General features: G+C 37.9%; 2 protein-coding genes across 4 annotated transcripts in view; one reads left to right on the top strand and one right to left on the bottom strand.

Annotated features, from left to right (window-relative positions):
* The window catches only part of LOC139452079 (cell growth-regulating nucleolar protein-like), a 44,921-nt gene that overhangs the window by 3,036 nt on the left and 24,647 nt on the right, over nucleotides 1-17,238 (bottom strand). The window contains exons 1-5 of one of the 3 annotated variants that reach the window (XM_071233390.1): nucleotides 5,561-5,618; nucleotides 4,186-4,333; nucleotides 2,647-2,761; nucleotides 2,194-2,304; nucleotides 1,169-1,252 (exon numbers count right to left, since the gene is read on the bottom strand). In XM_071233390.1, coding sequence (XP_071089491.1) covers nucleotides 1,169-1,252; nucleotides 2,194-2,304; nucleotides 2,647-2,761; nucleotides 4,186-4,310 — 435 coding nt within the window. In that variant the 5' untranslated portion in view covers nucleotides 4,311-4,333; nucleotides 5,561-5,618. Of the gene's footprint in view, nucleotides 1-1,168; nucleotides 1,253-2,193; nucleotides 2,305-2,646; nucleotides 2,762-4,185; nucleotides 4,334-5,555; nucleotides 5,619-17,238 lie in introns of those variants that run through there. The other 2 variants (XM_071233391.1, XM_071233392.1) reach the window with 2 other exon arrangements.
* Nucleotides 5,908-17,238, top strand: part of LOC139452080 (protein mono-ADP-ribosyltransferase PARP14-like) — a 31,663-nt gene continuing 20,332 nt past the window's right edge. Inside the window, exons 1-6 of the mRNA XM_071233394.1 lie at nucleotides 5,908-6,094; nucleotides 10,418-10,530; nucleotides 11,876-12,479; nucleotides 14,918-15,127; nucleotides 15,941-16,183; nucleotides 16,963-17,205. Coding sequence (XP_071089495.1) covers nucleotides 5,908-6,094; nucleotides 10,418-10,530; nucleotides 11,876-12,479; nucleotides 14,918-15,127; nucleotides 15,941-16,183; nucleotides 16,963-17,205 — 1,600 coding nt within the window. The remainder of the gene's footprint in view (nucleotides 6,095-10,417; nucleotides 10,531-11,875; nucleotides 12,480-14,917; nucleotides 15,128-15,940; nucleotides 16,184-16,962; nucleotides 17,206-17,238) is intronic.

Genomic DNA, 17,238 nt, shown 5'->3' with positions numbered 1-17,238 from the left:
GATGGGTGACCACATTCTGCAGCTTGACTGTTGGGCTTCGGTCCTGCCACACTGAAGCACCTGTAGCACATGTGGCGTCTCCTTGGGCAAATAACTTTGTTCGAATTGTGCTTCTGTTCATCCAGCAGTGAATGGGTACCCAGTAGGATGAGATGTTAACCGTCTAGCCTAAAGGCAGCTTGGGGTGTATACTCCCCAGGGAGCTGAGAATGATTGTTCAGTGCACACTGATCCATCAACCAGGGTAATAAATGTCTAAGCACTTAGAGCATTCTTATTCATGGAGTACAGCACCATATAAATGGACTATTATTATTAACAAATTCGGCTGACCTGACTTCTGTCAATACACTGAAAGTCAAGCCTGCCTCCCCACAGGTGGGACTCACTGATGCATCATCAAGCTATAATGAATACATAATGTGGCTACCCCTTCATGTCTATATTCTGTATCAATTCAGGGTTTCAAAAGAGTGTGTCCTGTACGCATACAAATTTAGCATGGATGCAAATAATATCCACTGTGAGTCCCACTGGATTAGAGGTTGTGAGAAAGGTTAAAAGTAATTAAATTGAAACATGTATGCTAGATTTATAGTGTGACTCTTTAATATCGTGGTATTGGTAAATCTCGTAATCTACATCCCCTGTCGACTGTTTACTTATGCAAAACTAAGCATAACATTTCATTGTAAGATCGAAAACAGGACTTGTTGCGGTTGTCACGGCTACACCATGTACACGAAAGGATAATCTTTTTTATGATAGTTTCTGGAATGTTTGGGAAGTGGAATTACCCCTACCTCCATTCGAAATAAGTTAGAAAAGAATCCATCAAGAATTCAGTTTGTTATAAGCAAATAGCCGATAAATAAAAAAAGTTTGTTATAGTGGTCAGTTCATTATAAGCGTGTCCGTCATCAACGTAGTTTACTGTACTTCACATTTATTTGCAATTGGCACATCTGTCACCATGGGAACCCCTGAGCATTACTGAGAGTCCCCACCTTATAACTACTTGACTTTATAATACCATCTATCACAAAACATAATGCTAATTCTCAAATGTATTTTATTGTGACTCTGGTACGTATCGATATGTGAGGTAGGTTATCTTGACACCTGTAACTAAAACAAGACCTGAGAACCACAGGTGTTTCTGTTTCACCTTGACGGCCTCCTCCATGAGCACATTCCACAGCTGGGAGATTAAACCAGGATCCCGGATCCGTAGGCTGTTCATCAGGAAATTCTGAAATATCGCAATGACATGTTGAATATACAATCAAACAGCTCAGCATGGCATGGTATAAGTGGTCTACCGATCTCAAGAGGGACATGTGTTGATGTGCCTTCTATGGCAGTAGATGCAGAGATTCCAACCCTAACTCAAGCTATGGAGTAATCACTGGGGTAAAAAAAAAGCATAGTTTCATGTGAAAAAGAGTAATGTTAATAGTACGATGCAAGCTTTCGTTTTGACATTTTCATTACGCCAAAATGTATGTGAAACACAGGTACACATGTAGTAATGTTAGTAACATAGCTGCACACGACAGCATCACTATTTGAAAAATAGGGCAATGAATACTAGGGCTCAAAATCAGCAGAAACAATTACCAACTTAAAAAACACGCTCAAACTTAACTGAATTAATTTTTTCTGCTTATTTTGAGCTTCTTTGCCCAAATTTCAATTAGTGATGCTGTTGTGTGCAGTTATATGCCAAACTGCCTAATAGTTAAGGTATCATAAGGACTAGCAGAAATTTGCCATTTATAAGGGTTTTGGTGTATGTTGTCATTATCATGCTTATAAGGACTAATGGACTAAAACTGCTTTGAAGGTGGTGATGTTACTTCCCCCTAAAAAGTATTATTGCAGGGACTGAGTCTGGGATATTTTTCATAACAGAAATACAGGATTAGGGGCGGTCGGGTAGCCTAGCGGTTAAAGCGTTTGCTCGCCGAAGACCCGGGTTCGATTTCCCTACATGGGTGCAATGTGTGAGGCCCATTTCTGGTGTCCCCCGCCGTGATATTGCTGGAATATTGCTAAAAGCAGAGTAGAACCATACTCACCTACATACAGAATAAGGCAAGTTTTATCTATATACATACAGAATAGTTCATCTTATTTATAATCAATATATATAGATACTGATATTTAAAATTTGAATTTCCAATCAATGACCTCAAACTTGTTCTTCTTTCGTGGAATGTTGGGATAGTTCTTGATGCTCTCCAGGGTGCCGCGTAGTCGGGGGTTGCCCCCCTTCTGGTTGTCTATTGCTGACTGGACTTGCTGTAATGTCATGAACAAATAACAGTTACCATGGTTACAGTTTTCATAGTTCCATCATAGACATGATTACTATTAAATCTTTTAAATTCATAAAAGTGAGAGATACCATGGTCGTTATTACAAAATGTTTAGGAATTCAGTGAAATCAGGTCAATAGACTTGGTACCATTCCCAGAGAATACATCGGGAACATCATGATTATCAGTCTCATGGCTTAACACAGCATTCTTACAACATGTACAAGCAATGTATAAAGACCAAGAGTCTCACAGCTCTATGCATACATCCTATGCGTCAAACGTCACAATAACGAGTTTCCTAAAGGCGTCAGTGTTCACCCACCTCTATCCATCGATCCTGCTTGGCCTCGCCCTTGTTGACTTTGGCCACATACCCCTTCCCAGAGTACTTCTGGTCCTCACTGATACACTTGGTGTGCTTCTCGAAGTCATTTCCCCTGTAACCACCACAACAGTTTAACAGACATGACAAACATGCTTCTACCAGTCTTAGTCAGGAATGGAGCTGAACACAAGCTGTACTCATTTTATGAGGAAATTTAATCCACGGTTATGCATGGCGTGTGTAGTTGAAAGTTGGTATATTAAGATTTTAACTTGATGATGCCAAATATGCTGTTCCTATATAATGTACAAAATGTGAGAAACAGAAAACACTGACAGACTATTTTAAGTAGATGAAGCAAGTTGTTAAGAAAGTAGCACTTGCATTTACATGAGGAAACGTGTGTCGTTGATGTGATAAATTCAGTGAGTAATGTGTCTATTGTTCATGTTGTTATGTATAAATGGGAAAATTATTATTATTTTTGCAATGTCATTAATTATAAATTAAAGAATGAATGAATAAACAACATGACAATATACATGATATAAATACTTCGTTTTTGTTTTTTTTAAAAGGTACATAGGGTTAATATCTATCGTGAAGACGTCCGATTTTCGATCACAAATCACTTAATTTCGTTAATCCGACATACTTCTTAATCCGACACAATCATGTGCAACCAACGATGTCGGATTAACGAGGCTTGACTGTATATGCATAACCACTGACAATTGAATCACTTTGTGTGCATTGGGCATGCTGGGAGTCCCATTGGCCAGATTCACTCAGACACGTAGGACTAAATCATGAACACAACCTAACGCTTCAGTCTGTCTGCATTGTCTATATCAGATCTGTTTTGTCTTAACATGTCAGCAAATGGTTGAACAACACATACACTATGAGTGAGTGAGTGAGTTGGGTTTAACGACGCTTTTAACAGTATTCCAGTTATACTGCGGCATGTCAGCTTAATGTGGGAGGAAAGCCCCAAGTGATGAAGGTCTCAGACGTTTACCACTTCGGTGAAACCCACAAGCACGGGTATGGTACTGACAAACCTAGAAACATAATCGGGGCAAACCGGGATTCGATCCCACAACCATAGGTTTCTGGTGTGCCCAAGGGATGCAACTCTGCACAGCGAATCTCGATTATTTACAGACAGACGTCATATAGCTTGAATATTGCTGAGTGTGGCATCAAACAACAAACAAACATACTAGTCTTGACTGATGTTGGTTTTATAGTCCTAGCACGAGATACCACGTCACAATTTAACATGGATACCCCACTCTCACACAGTTAAGGAGTCTGAGCAAATGAGTCATTGCTTTATCCTTTCAATGTGTTGCGGTAGTCTGATTATGTCCAGTTTGTCGCACAGATCAAATGGGGAAATCTCATCTTCAATCCTAGGATCCCCAATGATTATTCCAAAGGTTTTTTATCTCAAAAAGATTGAGCACATTGCCAAGATTTCATGTTTGATAAAATCAGGCAAAGTGTTGCAATGTAAATTCCTGTACTTACCAGAAGTCCTGGCCACAATCAATACAACATACTGACTGACAGTTCCGACATTTTGTCATGCAGTGTTTTTCCACCTGGTTCTTTTTCAGGGCTTCGTTACACACGTTACAGGAGAAGAACACCATGGTCAAGCTCAATCAGGAATCGTCTGAAAAGATCAGCAAACATCACAGTGAGTGAGTATGGTTTTACGCCACTTTTTTTAAAGCAATATTCCAGCAATATCACGGCGGGGGACACCAGAAATGGGCTTCACACATTGTACCCATGTCGGGAATCGAACCCGGGTCTTCGGCGTGACGAGTGAACGCTTTAACCACTAGGCTACCCGACCACCCCTCAAACATCACAGACAATGTTAAGTAATCATGAACATGATGAATATACAAATTGTTAAAAATTAAAGAAACACTAGTTTGTTGTTAGAGACTATATAAGAAGCCACAAACCATCATGATCATGGTCTACAGCAACCCATGCCTGTTGTAAGAGGTGATTATACTTGTCGTACTAGATTGTGAGATGGCTAACAGGATTGGGTGGCTAGGCTCACTGACTAGGTTGATGCATGTCATCATATGCCAGTTGCGTGGATCAATGCTCAAGATATCAATCACTGGATTGGCTAGTCAAGACTATTATGTATCATCATTAATTATCCGTGTTAACAGTGACTAGAATAAAATTCTATAATATGACATACAAAGTCCACCTCATGTTTTATTGATATGGAATCAAAATACTATAACAATATTATGAAGAGACAGTGCTGTTGGAAACGCAAGGTGGCAATGCCAGTTTTGTCTATCTTGGTGCCGTTTTCTCCAATCTAGTGTCGTTTTGACATGGTTTAGCACTAACCCACCATTACCGATGTAGCCAAGATAATGATACTTTGTCAAAGTCATAACAATAAACCTAGTTAAGAATTTTGACAAGAAAGCAGTTTACCAGGCATAGACTCCTTTGATATTGCTTGTCATGTCTAAAATTAGCCCTAAGGGAGGTTTACCACTTGCATGTTTACTCTCGGAGTTCTTGTTATTTGAGTTATAAAGTAGACGACTTAGCCATGATCATGCTGTGGGAAGATAGACATGACTATTATCTGCATAATAAAGGGATAGAAATATTTTTTCCTGCGTGACATATTTGGAAGTAACGCATGAAGATACCAATATAAGCTGTGAAGCCACTGACTAACCTAAAATTAAGTAGAACATTTAGTTTACCCGTCTCAATGCCAGTCATGAATCAATAATCAATGTCAATATCTAATTCTGTCCACGAATGACAGTATCATGAAAGTACAAATGCGGATGTTATAGTTGCCAGTATATGCATCCGTATCAGCACAATTACAGACTAACCGTACCCTCCGACACGTGTGGAAACAACCGGAAGCACAACACTGTCTGTTCGGGCCGCTTACCTCCTCGAAAAAGACCCTTACAGCATTGCAAACGAAAACTCCGCACAACGACATGTGATTTTATGAAACTTCTTTGAGTATTTGGAGACGATAAAAACACATGAAATGATAAAACTCATTATTAGCGATACGTAAGTAAACACGACGAACAGGTAAAAAGAATACCTGTCCGATAAAGCCTTGGCGAGTGTCATAAAATAACACTATTATCATGCTAATTGTATGAGCTATTTTGGGGTATGATTGGGGGAAATATTTCAAATCGAAAGAGAAAGTAGATTCTTTTCATCATGGAGGACAGGATTGATCAGCGTTGTGTTATCGTACGAGGCTTCTCTACAACCCCTAACCCCCATCAGGACATACATCGCCTTCCCTACAATCTCGCTGGGATACAGATAAAAAAGATCTGTCAACTGCACACCCTGTCTACCACCAACACACCGGACTGGTGTGTACTGTGCCAGAATGTGGAAGGTCAGATTTGTTCTCAGATTTGTTACGTGTAGGCCTTAGTTAAATGTAGCCAGACACCGTTGACGGAACAGGTTTGACAAATTTCACAAACATAGGTGATAGTGGACGCCTGTGCTTTCTCCCCGCTACAGTATGTTCGCTTATCCTAGAGTAGATATATCAAATGGGGTCATACCATATATCGGTCATAGTGTAAAGTGTGGAATGGATTTTAGAATGGAGTTAGGATTGGAATACTGGAACAGAATTTGGAGGTAGGGAGGGGGAGAAAATAAAATATGAAAACATTACAAAACGCGGCGCAGACTATATCAATAAAATAAATAAACTTTAGCACTAAATTAATTTGCCGAGATGAAATACTGTAAAAGGTAAATTCGGTTAGGTGAACTAATGTTTTTAAACATTCTCACATAAAAGTGTTGTGTGAACGTATCTCTTAACATTCAAATGTAGAGATTGTTGTGTGGTTCATGTGGGCGTTTCTGTGCAATAAAAGTCATGATTATGTAATTGAGTTGACTCGTCCATAACAACCTCTGTAACACGACATGACACGCCGGAAGTATTTGTCCTGCATCATGGCTGTGGAATGATATCCATGCTTTCCGTAAAAAGTGACGATGCTTGTCGTAAGCGGCGAGATTTCCCGCATATGCTCCCAATTTTCATGTCTATTATCTGTACATTTGCTCCCAACAGCGATTGTCATATATCTCTCAATTTTGGAAGCGATCGTTCGGCCATTGCGTTTATCTCCGTTGCTCAGCTACATCTACGAGGAGCAACTCACTTGACCATCGATATCGCTCGGGAAATACCGGAATTTGAACACTCGTGTCGTAAATAGTATGACATCAACACGATTATCTAATCTAATCTTTATTTCACATACTGAAGAGGCCACAGGCCTATAGTACAATCTGAAGAATATACAGTTTTATACAATTTATGTACATATATCACCAGATCACCTCACGTCATTCCACCTCACATTTCAACGCATAATTTCACACATACAGTACAATACCATACCCTGTAATTTCATAATTTCTATATTACCATATCACAACTTGTTATATCATACAACATATTCTATAACATCATATCATATTGTATCATTATTATAAGATCATACTATATAGTAATATTTCATTTAACATTATCATAACATACTATACATACCATCGTACCATATATCACAACTATATTGTATCACATTTCAACATGTCATATCACACAACACATTAGCAATGTCATAGCTTGTCCCATCATATCTTATCATATCATACCATATAATGCCATGTCATTCCATGCCAATTTATTTCATATCAATCAATCAATATTTATTCAACACTGGAAGACCGCAAGCCATATAATATGTACATTAAAAAACAGTATTTACACAATTTCTATAATACACATAATATATTGCATCATATCCCCTCATGTATCATATCACACCACAACACTTCACATCATGTCATGTCACATCATATCATTTCATATACATATAACTATACTTGACCATTTGTAATATCGCGTCCCACAATATCATATGACAGCCTAGTAGTTTAATACCATTTCTAACTCTTTTGTTTGTAGTTATTCAGATGGCAAATATCTATAAATATGTACTTAATGTATATACACAATAGTTTCCTAATACCAAGCAGCTAAGATTATTCTTTCATAAGGTTCTGTTGGTATAAAGAGGCATAATATATGTACATGGAAACATTTTGTAAGATACTTCTTTTTGTGTTTGACAGCAATGTAACAAATTTAATAATATTAGGGTACCTGTAATAATAAGCTTGCAGGTATTTTTCTCTAAGGTGTAAATACACTGGACATACAAGTAAGAAATGAAATTCATCTTCTACTGAGTTTAAACTACATAGATTACAGATTCTTTTTTCACGAGGAATGTTTACATAGCGCCCTGTTTCTATTAAAAGGTCGTGAGAAGAACATCTAAAACGTGAAAGAGCCGTTCGGAATTTTTTAACATTAACTTTTGATAAATAATCTTCATAATTATTTCTGATTTAAACATTTTGTAATAAAAGCATTTGTTTGTTAGAGTCAATGATGCAGTCCAAGATTGTAAATAAATATCCTTTAATTGTCTGGGTTAATGAAAGTATAAACATTGATTTGGAATACACATTTTGGTTTTGCCAAATATCACCAAAGCCACAACTGAAAAGTAATTCTCTAACACTTGTAACCCAGTTTCTTTTCCCATTATTATCATAAACTATCATCATATTATAACACTGTTTTGGCAATCTATATGAGGGCATGTCAATAAGTCTCAGCCAGTATTTAATAATTTTTATATTTGAATATACATAGAGAGGGAATCTTCTACATTCTCCATACACCACCAAGCTGGAAGTGTTTATTTTAACACCTAAATACTTTTTGCAAACATATAAATGAATCCTTTCTATGGCATCAACACGATTATAATAGCCCCTATTATTTATCGTTACACAAAACACAGGCGCATATCTGAGTTCAGAAAAGTCATAAGTGCCCTAGGGTTTTCGTCCATATTACGTCACGAGACAACACTATACTGTTTCCGTTATCCGGACGGCATTGGTCATGTCATTCGAATCTTATTCACTACTCGCCCCTTTCCGTAACATGTTTGTCACGGAATAACACGATTTGGTCACGAATGTTATTGTGACGTGAGGTCGGAATGACGTCACACTATAAACGACGTCATAGCTGAAGATTTTTGTCGTCATTCGACAAATTGTGGTTCCGCTGCTGTTGCGACTTTCTGTCCTTATAGGTAAACACTAAAATTCGAATCTGTATGTAGACATCTTCTTCGGTAATAAAAAGAACATTATATTCGTGTTCATTTTCACTCTCGCTCGGGAAATACCGGAATTTAAACGCTCGTGTCGTAGACATAGTATGACATGAACACACATATAATATCCTCTATATAAGTCCCCACACAAAACTCAGGTGCTGGGCCGGAGGGACATCTATGTCCTACACAAAAGTCAATTTACACGGTGTGGGCCTTACACTAATCGATGTTACTGCCCTCCTATTAAAGGGGATACCAGTGAGTGAGTGAGTGAGTTGAGATAAACCCCGCTTTGAACACATGTTCAGCTTGTGGGAGGAAAACCACTATGGTGAAAAACACGAGTACGTGTATGTTGCTGAAATACCTAGACACATGATAGGGGCGAACCGGGATTCGAACCCACAATCATAGGTATCTGGCTTGCAAAAGGGACAGAAATCACAACGAATTGCGGCGCCTCAGGCGACTGAGCCCCCCGTGCCCCCAAAGGGCATACTGTGAGTAGGTGCTACTAGCACTTGGGACATGACAAGGTGAAGGAGTGGAATTCGGTGGAAATATGTCATTATCGAGTGATCACTGGGGTATTAACTTCTGAATTCATGCTTGGAACCATCTAAAAACCCGGTCAATGGATTCATGAAAATGATATTTGTGCATATGGCAATAAACGATGATCATGTTTCATAGTGTAGTTTTATCTGAAATAATCCCCGAAAGTCTCTAAACACCTGTTGTTACACGCACTTGATGTTATGTCATACACTTCTTGAATATGTTTCATGCGATAGATCGTAATATGTTTCACTCCTTGTGCCATGATACCAGTTTCAGTCATGCCCAAGGCTAGATATACAATCGTTTGTGCCTAATCTGGACATGGTGAATTCGGTGTCACACATTCAACTGATGAACGTTTGTTGTATCATTACCTTTGAGACCCAACAGTCCATGTGCTTGTCATGTGCCATGAAGGACACGTTCCGGCAAGTTTGTCTCATAGATATGAACAGTTTCTGTTCAGTGATCGTATCCCAAAACGATGAATGGAACATTTTTGGACACACGTCGTTCCAGTACTATGTGTATTTATATTTGCAAATAAATAAATTGTATGAGGTTCGAAGTTGAGATGTGCGTTTCTTTGGTACATACATGACAAAGCGAGTGTTAAAAGTGGTAGATTTTTATCACTTTGGGCAACACATGACAGGGTGGACATCCCGGGCATTCTGACATTTTAACGCTTAACCCATCACGACCATAAAGACTTTGTTCCATAAAGTAACCTTGGCGACACGAATGTCGTAAGAAGGGGCACTAGGTACTTTTGGCTACCTGGACAGATTGTTGATCCCTAGATGCTCTATGCCTTGGTAACAATGGCTTGAAGACATTGATGTTTACACTTATCAACACAAGTTTTCATAAACTCAATCTATGTAAACAAGTTATATGTTTCAACCCATTAACCATTGCAGATGCAAATGCAATCAAGGTATTTACAAATTACCAAGGATGTCAGCTGACTGTATCACCCTGTGGAGCTGAAGATGTGCCGCAAGAATGGAGGACACCTGCTTCGGAACCTGAGGTATGTGAAACACTAAAACACTTTCCCTATCAGGTTCGATGTAAGGTCTTTATATTCTCTAATCCATGTTCATAGTATATACAGCACAGACACATGGTCAGACTGAATATTTCCCATGAAACGATGTCTTATATTATGTTATGTGTGGTTCAGTTAGCGTTCAGTTAACATATGCTCATGATATAGTCGGAATTGTACAATCGACTCTGCTTTATGCAGATATGGAAAGGGATTTGTCGCTTTATTTCCTTCTGGTTTGTCTTTTGTTTAACTCATCTGGCCTGATACAGAGGCCATGTAATGTAATTGGGCACACACATATTCTGGGTTTTCCAATAATCTAAATTTTAACCTTTTTATATTTAAAATTTAATAATATTTGGTAAGTGGACAGTCAGTAATAGGGTTAAATTTGAACCTTTATTTGACCTTTGCTCTTTGACCATGCTTCAAAAGTTGTTTCATCAAAGCTTTGAAAACGTTTTATGGAAGACATGTGGAACACTGTTCCAAATTGTACGCATCAGTGAGAATTTCCTGTTTGTCATGGGGAAGAATTAACTTGCATTTGCATGTGTTTGTGACGGGTGCCACCGGTGAGGCAGGATACGCTTAACTTTTTGCGAAGACCTGCAATAAACACATGCTGATTATACAGTCAGAATCGAACAATCAACTGCATTCAGAGTAAATTTCCTATAAGTATGGAAAGGGTTTTCTCGCCCAAGTCCTTCCAAAATGTATTTTCTTCACACTGCAAACATCACCTCACAGCTGGACGAATAAAGCTGAAATTTCACATACTTTTTCCCAACAATGATGACACCTAATTGCCTTAAAGAGGTTCGAATCTAATTTTCAAAATGACCACATGACAGAACTATATTGCTCTTATGGTCTCTCCAGTGTTATATATGACAATCTTCCATGAACTTTCCAGAGTTGGGGAACCTGAACTTTGGCATGTGTGTTTCTCGCTATGATGATATTTCTTGAGGATTTTCTTTGTGAAACAGTTTGAAATACTCTTCTAAGCGGGTATTTTGGGTCATAGTAACATTGTGTAAAGTACGTTTAACTGTTGTGTATTGCAACAATATTCCACAAAAGTACATTGATTCTTGCCGATTTAGAAATGTATGGACCTTTAGTAAGCTGCGTTCATATTTGTTAATACATTTGGTATCTGTAGTTATGCAGAAAATATTTGAATAGTAATGTATTTATTATATATAACATTATATAGCATGTTAAAAAACCGCCGACAATAAGTTTAAGGGCTTTAGAGATTACAAATATCTGAAACCTTGCTTCACTGATTATTTTTCACATTACAATATTACAGGGTACGATGCATTCTCTGAGGTCCAACAATGCTTTCGGGTCATCTCCAGGAGATTATCAACATGGTCAGGATATACTAGAAGAACCGCCCATGTCAGGTTTTGAGTCAATGAACTACAATATAGATAACCCAGAGGCTGGTGGGAGGGGAGGTATTACTGGAACATTCGTGTCATTGAACAGGGTCTACCCAAACACAAGCGGAATTGAACACCTTTCCGACGGTTTTGCACAAAGGCAGCCACTTCATCCTGGTTATCGTCCCACGCACCCGCCAGGGATGCCTTTTTATGCTGAGTCACCTGCGTTTCAAGGAGTCCCATGGCCGCCGCCATGGAATCATTATCCTGTGAATCCAAACCAGGGTTACTACTGGCCACCTTATTACCAGTATCCACATGGTTCGATTCCTAGGTTCCCAGGACAACCACCTGCGCCAGTTCCTCTTTTTCAAAATCAGCCAAACATCGGAAGTGGTTTACCTCAACCTACTCGATACACACAACCATTATCGTCCATCACCGTCGACCACCCAGTCAGTTCAGTCCCTATGCCACGTCCTCAAGAAATGCACGACTCACCTGAACTGCCCATGCAACGTACAGGTGAGAACAATCCAATAAGCACTTACACTTAGTTTTGCTTAGTTCACGGATCTGCAGATCTTAAAAAGCATGTCATACTCCTTGTCCCAACATATGAGACTTTGTAAAAGGATATTAATACAACGTTGGTATATGTACATGCTTATAAATACAATGACAAGGCATCATTACCTGCTCCCCTAAATAAGGTCGCGATCGACGTTTCTTGAAAAATTGACGTCAAGTGAGTTTATTCAACATGGACTATAAAATAGCACCTGGAACAATAGCCCATGGGATGAAACATTCCCTCCCAGATATGATTAGTGAGACACAATAGGGTCTTCTTAAGGGCCGTTTTATTGGAGATAATAAACGAATATTATACAAAATTTAGAAATATTGTGAAATACATGAAATACCAGGCTTACTTGTTACTGCAGATGTTTAAAATGTTTTTAGTGATAGTGTTGAGTTTGGATTCATATATTTACTATATGTGCTGAACTACTTTCAAGCTCAATCAAATGTAGCAAATCTATAAAAAGGTATTGATATCAAATGAATGGAATACTTTAATAATCCAATATGCAGATGATGCCAACTTTACTTTAAAGGGATGAGAAGAAAACCTCCCAGAATTTATAAGTATTCTAAGAACATTTGCTATAGCTTTGTGTTTAAGAATCAATTGTGACCAAAATATGGCTACTTGGAATGGCTCAAGGAAGAATTCAAATGAACATTTATGTCCCAATATACCATTGCACCAGTCAAAAGAACCATTTAAAATTCTAGGCGTCATAAAAATGTTTTTGTGGTTTGGAAGTGGTGTTAGATATATTTGAAAGATATTTTTTTACAGATACTGGGCACTTGAAAACATTTGCAAACCTAAGAATAGTAGTAGAATTAAAAGGAGCACATTGTCTCTATTTTAAACTAATAAACCTTATCCCTCAGTACTGTATTGGATAACACTTGCAAAGGGTGTGTTTGTGAATCTGAAAGGTCAGAACATCCTTTCTTTCATGAGACAAGAAACCTGATTGAGCATTCTCGAAAACCACCGTTCTAATACTTTGAAAACATTAACACTTCTCGTTAATAAAATTATTCTTGTCTTTAGCCAAGTATTTTTCATAAAACATTATCACAACATAGAAACATATCTGGATACCACAGACAGTGTTGAGCTAAACAAAAAAATGACCAATTCTTGACTTAGATATTGCTATCCTATCTCCTCTTCCACACCCTTCTTCTTTTCTGGTGCACAAACCCTATCCCACCGTCACATTCACTATTGAAAGAAGTTGCTAAGATAAGGCCCAATAATCCTTAACCACGTGGGTATGTCAGGTATGTAAGGGATTGTATTCATTTCCACTGAATAAAGAAAACAAACAAACAAACCCAAGCTATAGTGAAAAGCTATTCCTTTGAATAGTAAACCCTTTTTATGTTCATGAAAGTCGATTGTACGATTCCGACTATATCTCGAGCGTGTGTTTATGAATCACAATCAAATAGTGATGAGACCAGGTGTTCGCGAAAGGGCGAGCGGATACTGCCCTACCGTTTACACCCATCACAAAAGATGCAAAGGCAAGTCAATTGGTCACCCAAAAACAAACTCAGCAACATATGTTAAAGTAAAAATAGGAAAATGCATCTGACACCATTCTTGTCACTGATACGTCAAATTTGGAAATGTCATAAAACCGTTTTAAAAAAACTTGATTGAGGACTTGAATGTTGTAACCTTGATCAAACAACTTCTTAGCAAGAGTCGCATGAGGCTCTTTGAACATGCTCGATTGTCTCTCAAAAGTTGTGAAATGTTGGCTGGAGGAATACTGCTCCACAAAAAGGTAAAGATGACGTCATCCCTCTTTTCATACAGTCTTGTGGAGAATAGATAAAAATATGAAACAGATGAAGTGGTCTCACTGGTGTTTATATCAGTTCAGGTGGGTAAATCAGTAGAAGGAAATTGGCTAAACTTAAGTTAGACTTCATGGCCAAATGTCCTTGTTTTGACTTTGCCAATCCGAGCAGAAATTCTGATTCAAATGCACAGAAACAGATCAGGGGATCATAATTGGTACCCATGTGGATGCCCACCTCTTCCCTAAATGCCTTACCCCCAAATTCTACATATACGTTATCAACGAAGAAGTCAAACATTTTACATATTGTTTTCCCAATAAACTTCAGATGACATTTGTTTTCGTTGTTGACAAATTGACCCGATCCTCTGATAGATATATAACTGTATCTATGATCACTACGTTTTGTAACAAACAAAAAACATGGATCAAGGAATTATGTTTTTCCCTATGTTTGTCATGTGGGATTGTGGTGTACAAATCTTTTGACAGAATTTCTGAGATTGTAAAAAGTCAAGCAAATTCATCTTCCTTGATTGTGTTAAGGATTAACAAGTGTTTAAACAGTTCCAGTTCACCACTTAGAGTATCCCGATGCAGACGAACTGGTTTTTGCCAGGAGAACGATTGAAGTTCATGGATGTGACTTTGCATCAGGAAGTTTGGACAAGTTCAAGTATTATTTTGAAAACGAAAGACGAGGAGGAGGAGATGTAGAACACTTCGAAAATGACGAGGAAAATAACATGCTTCTCATTACATTCAAAGATCCTGCAGGTACGTTTTCTAGGTTCGGTACGTGTAATGTAATGAAATCAATTCATGTATTTTATAAAAAGGAGAGTTGCGTCCCTTAGGCGTCCCACAAACTTATCGTGGGTTCGAATCCCAGATTAATGTTTCTAGGTTTGTCAGCGCCAATTTAAAGTGGCATCAAACAAAGCTCACTCTTTCTGATTTCTGTGTATTTTGGACCATTCTGTGGGATTTTTTCAGTATATTAATTAATATTAAACGTAAATACCATATTTGTATTCGTCACCATTCATTCGTTTTGAGACCAGAAGGTTATGCACACTAAAAATAGACGACGTTACAAATTATACTCATGTGCGAGAGAAATATATTGTGAGAATTATACCAATAAGTGTGACGGGGATGGTCACGTCACTTCAGGTATTGTAGTGATTAAGTCAAACTATTTCTGATAATGGAATAGGGATATGATACACTGGATTATGGGGATGATTGTAGACATACGTCACAGATTTCTTCCGACATGGGAAACAAAAGAAATGATGTAAATATTTGAAAGGTTATTTGTACACAACTTGAAAATTCAGTAAATTACAAATAGTTAATTAATTACTTATTTAATACAACTAACCTCGATCACTTTGTTTTAAAATTATAAAATATCATTGGTCTGTTTCAGGCATAACATTTGCGACTCCTCCTTTAAATGATGTGACTGCCGATGAGATTAAAATTTTAACTCACTCACTAAATGATGTGAAAGAGTGAATTTATGTATATACCTTTAGAGTTCAGTAATAGATACAACATATTGTTTTTTTTAAATATTTACAGTGGCACAGAGACTCGTCAAGAAGGGAAGAGTAACCATAGCAAAGGAAGAAGCGGAAATAAGACCTCATACACCAACGCCAGTCTATGTGGACAAAGTTCTTTTGAAGTATCCAGGTGCACACCTCGATAAGGACTCAGAGGACCTTTCTATCTATCTTCAAGCAAGGGCCAATGCTGATGTGAAGGGAGTCAACAAAGGAGCCAAAGATGGTGTGCTGTTGGTAACTTTCAGCGACCCTATTGGTAAGGAGAAATATCGAAGTTTATGTAAATACGATTGGCTCCCGTGGTACATATCTTGATTTCGACATATTATTAGCAAGTAATACTATAATTATTAAAAGGATAAAGATGTTTCCTTCTGCCTGTATTTTTGCTTTTGTTTGTAATACATAAAATAACCTCATAATCAAATCTCAATTTTAAATCAAATATTTGGAACTATAAAAGGATACCACCTAGATAGTGTGTAATTATCATATTCCAAACAGCCTTCTAGTAATTTCCCTAAAAATCTAATCTAAAAATTCTCATGAAAACAAAGAACTGTCCATTATTTTTTTATATTTATTAAATACATTATGTGTAAAATAGGTTATGTTTTATCTGTGTTCATCGTATTCTTCATAAAAAGTTATATTTTAGAATTTGCCAAATAAATCACTTGAAGAATTCATAATAATCAAATAAAATGGTCACTTTGTCGACCTTTGAGGATAAAGTACGGCTATGTTTGACTATTATCTTTGTACTTGCACATACCTCCCGTGAAGAACCGGTCTTCAGCAACCCATGCTTGCGGTATAAGAGGAGACTAATGGGTTATTGTTGTCAGGCTCGCTGAATTGGTTGATACATGTCATTGTATCCCAATTGCATGGATCAATTCTCATGATATCAATCACTGGATTGTCTGGTCCAGACTCGATTACAGAGCGCCGTCATTTAGCTAATAATATTGCTGAGTACTGCGTTAAACAATAAACAAACAACAAACAAATTATATATCATACTTCATTCAGATATATCCAAACTCCAGTCAGCTTGTAACAACAAACCCTTCAAAACGAAAGCGGTGACAGTGTTCAAGGTACCTGCCACCAGAGTACTGAGGGTCGAGGGCGTCCCATTGTCAGTTGCCTCGGAGACAATTTCAGATTACTTTGAAACCCGGAAATGTGGAAATGATACGAGTTCAGAGGTAGTCAAAGTGGAAGGATTAGATCAACGTGGATGCTACCTTGTCCATCTCGCTGACCACAAAGGTGAGGAAGAACAAGGGGCAACAGTACATGGTC

The sequence above is a fragment of the Haliotis cracherodii genome, unplaced genomic scaffold (genome assembly GCF_022045235.1).
Source record: "Haliotis cracherodii isolate W230 unplaced genomic scaffold, xgHalCrac1.p SCAF_9, whole genome shotgun sequence".
In the NCBI taxonomy this organism is placed as follows: Eukaryota; Metazoa; Mollusca; class Gastropoda; order Lepetellida; family Haliotidae; genus Haliotis; species Haliotis cracherodii.
Note: the sequence above shows the minus strand (reverse complement) of the source record. Positions and strands in the feature narration are given on the sequence as shown.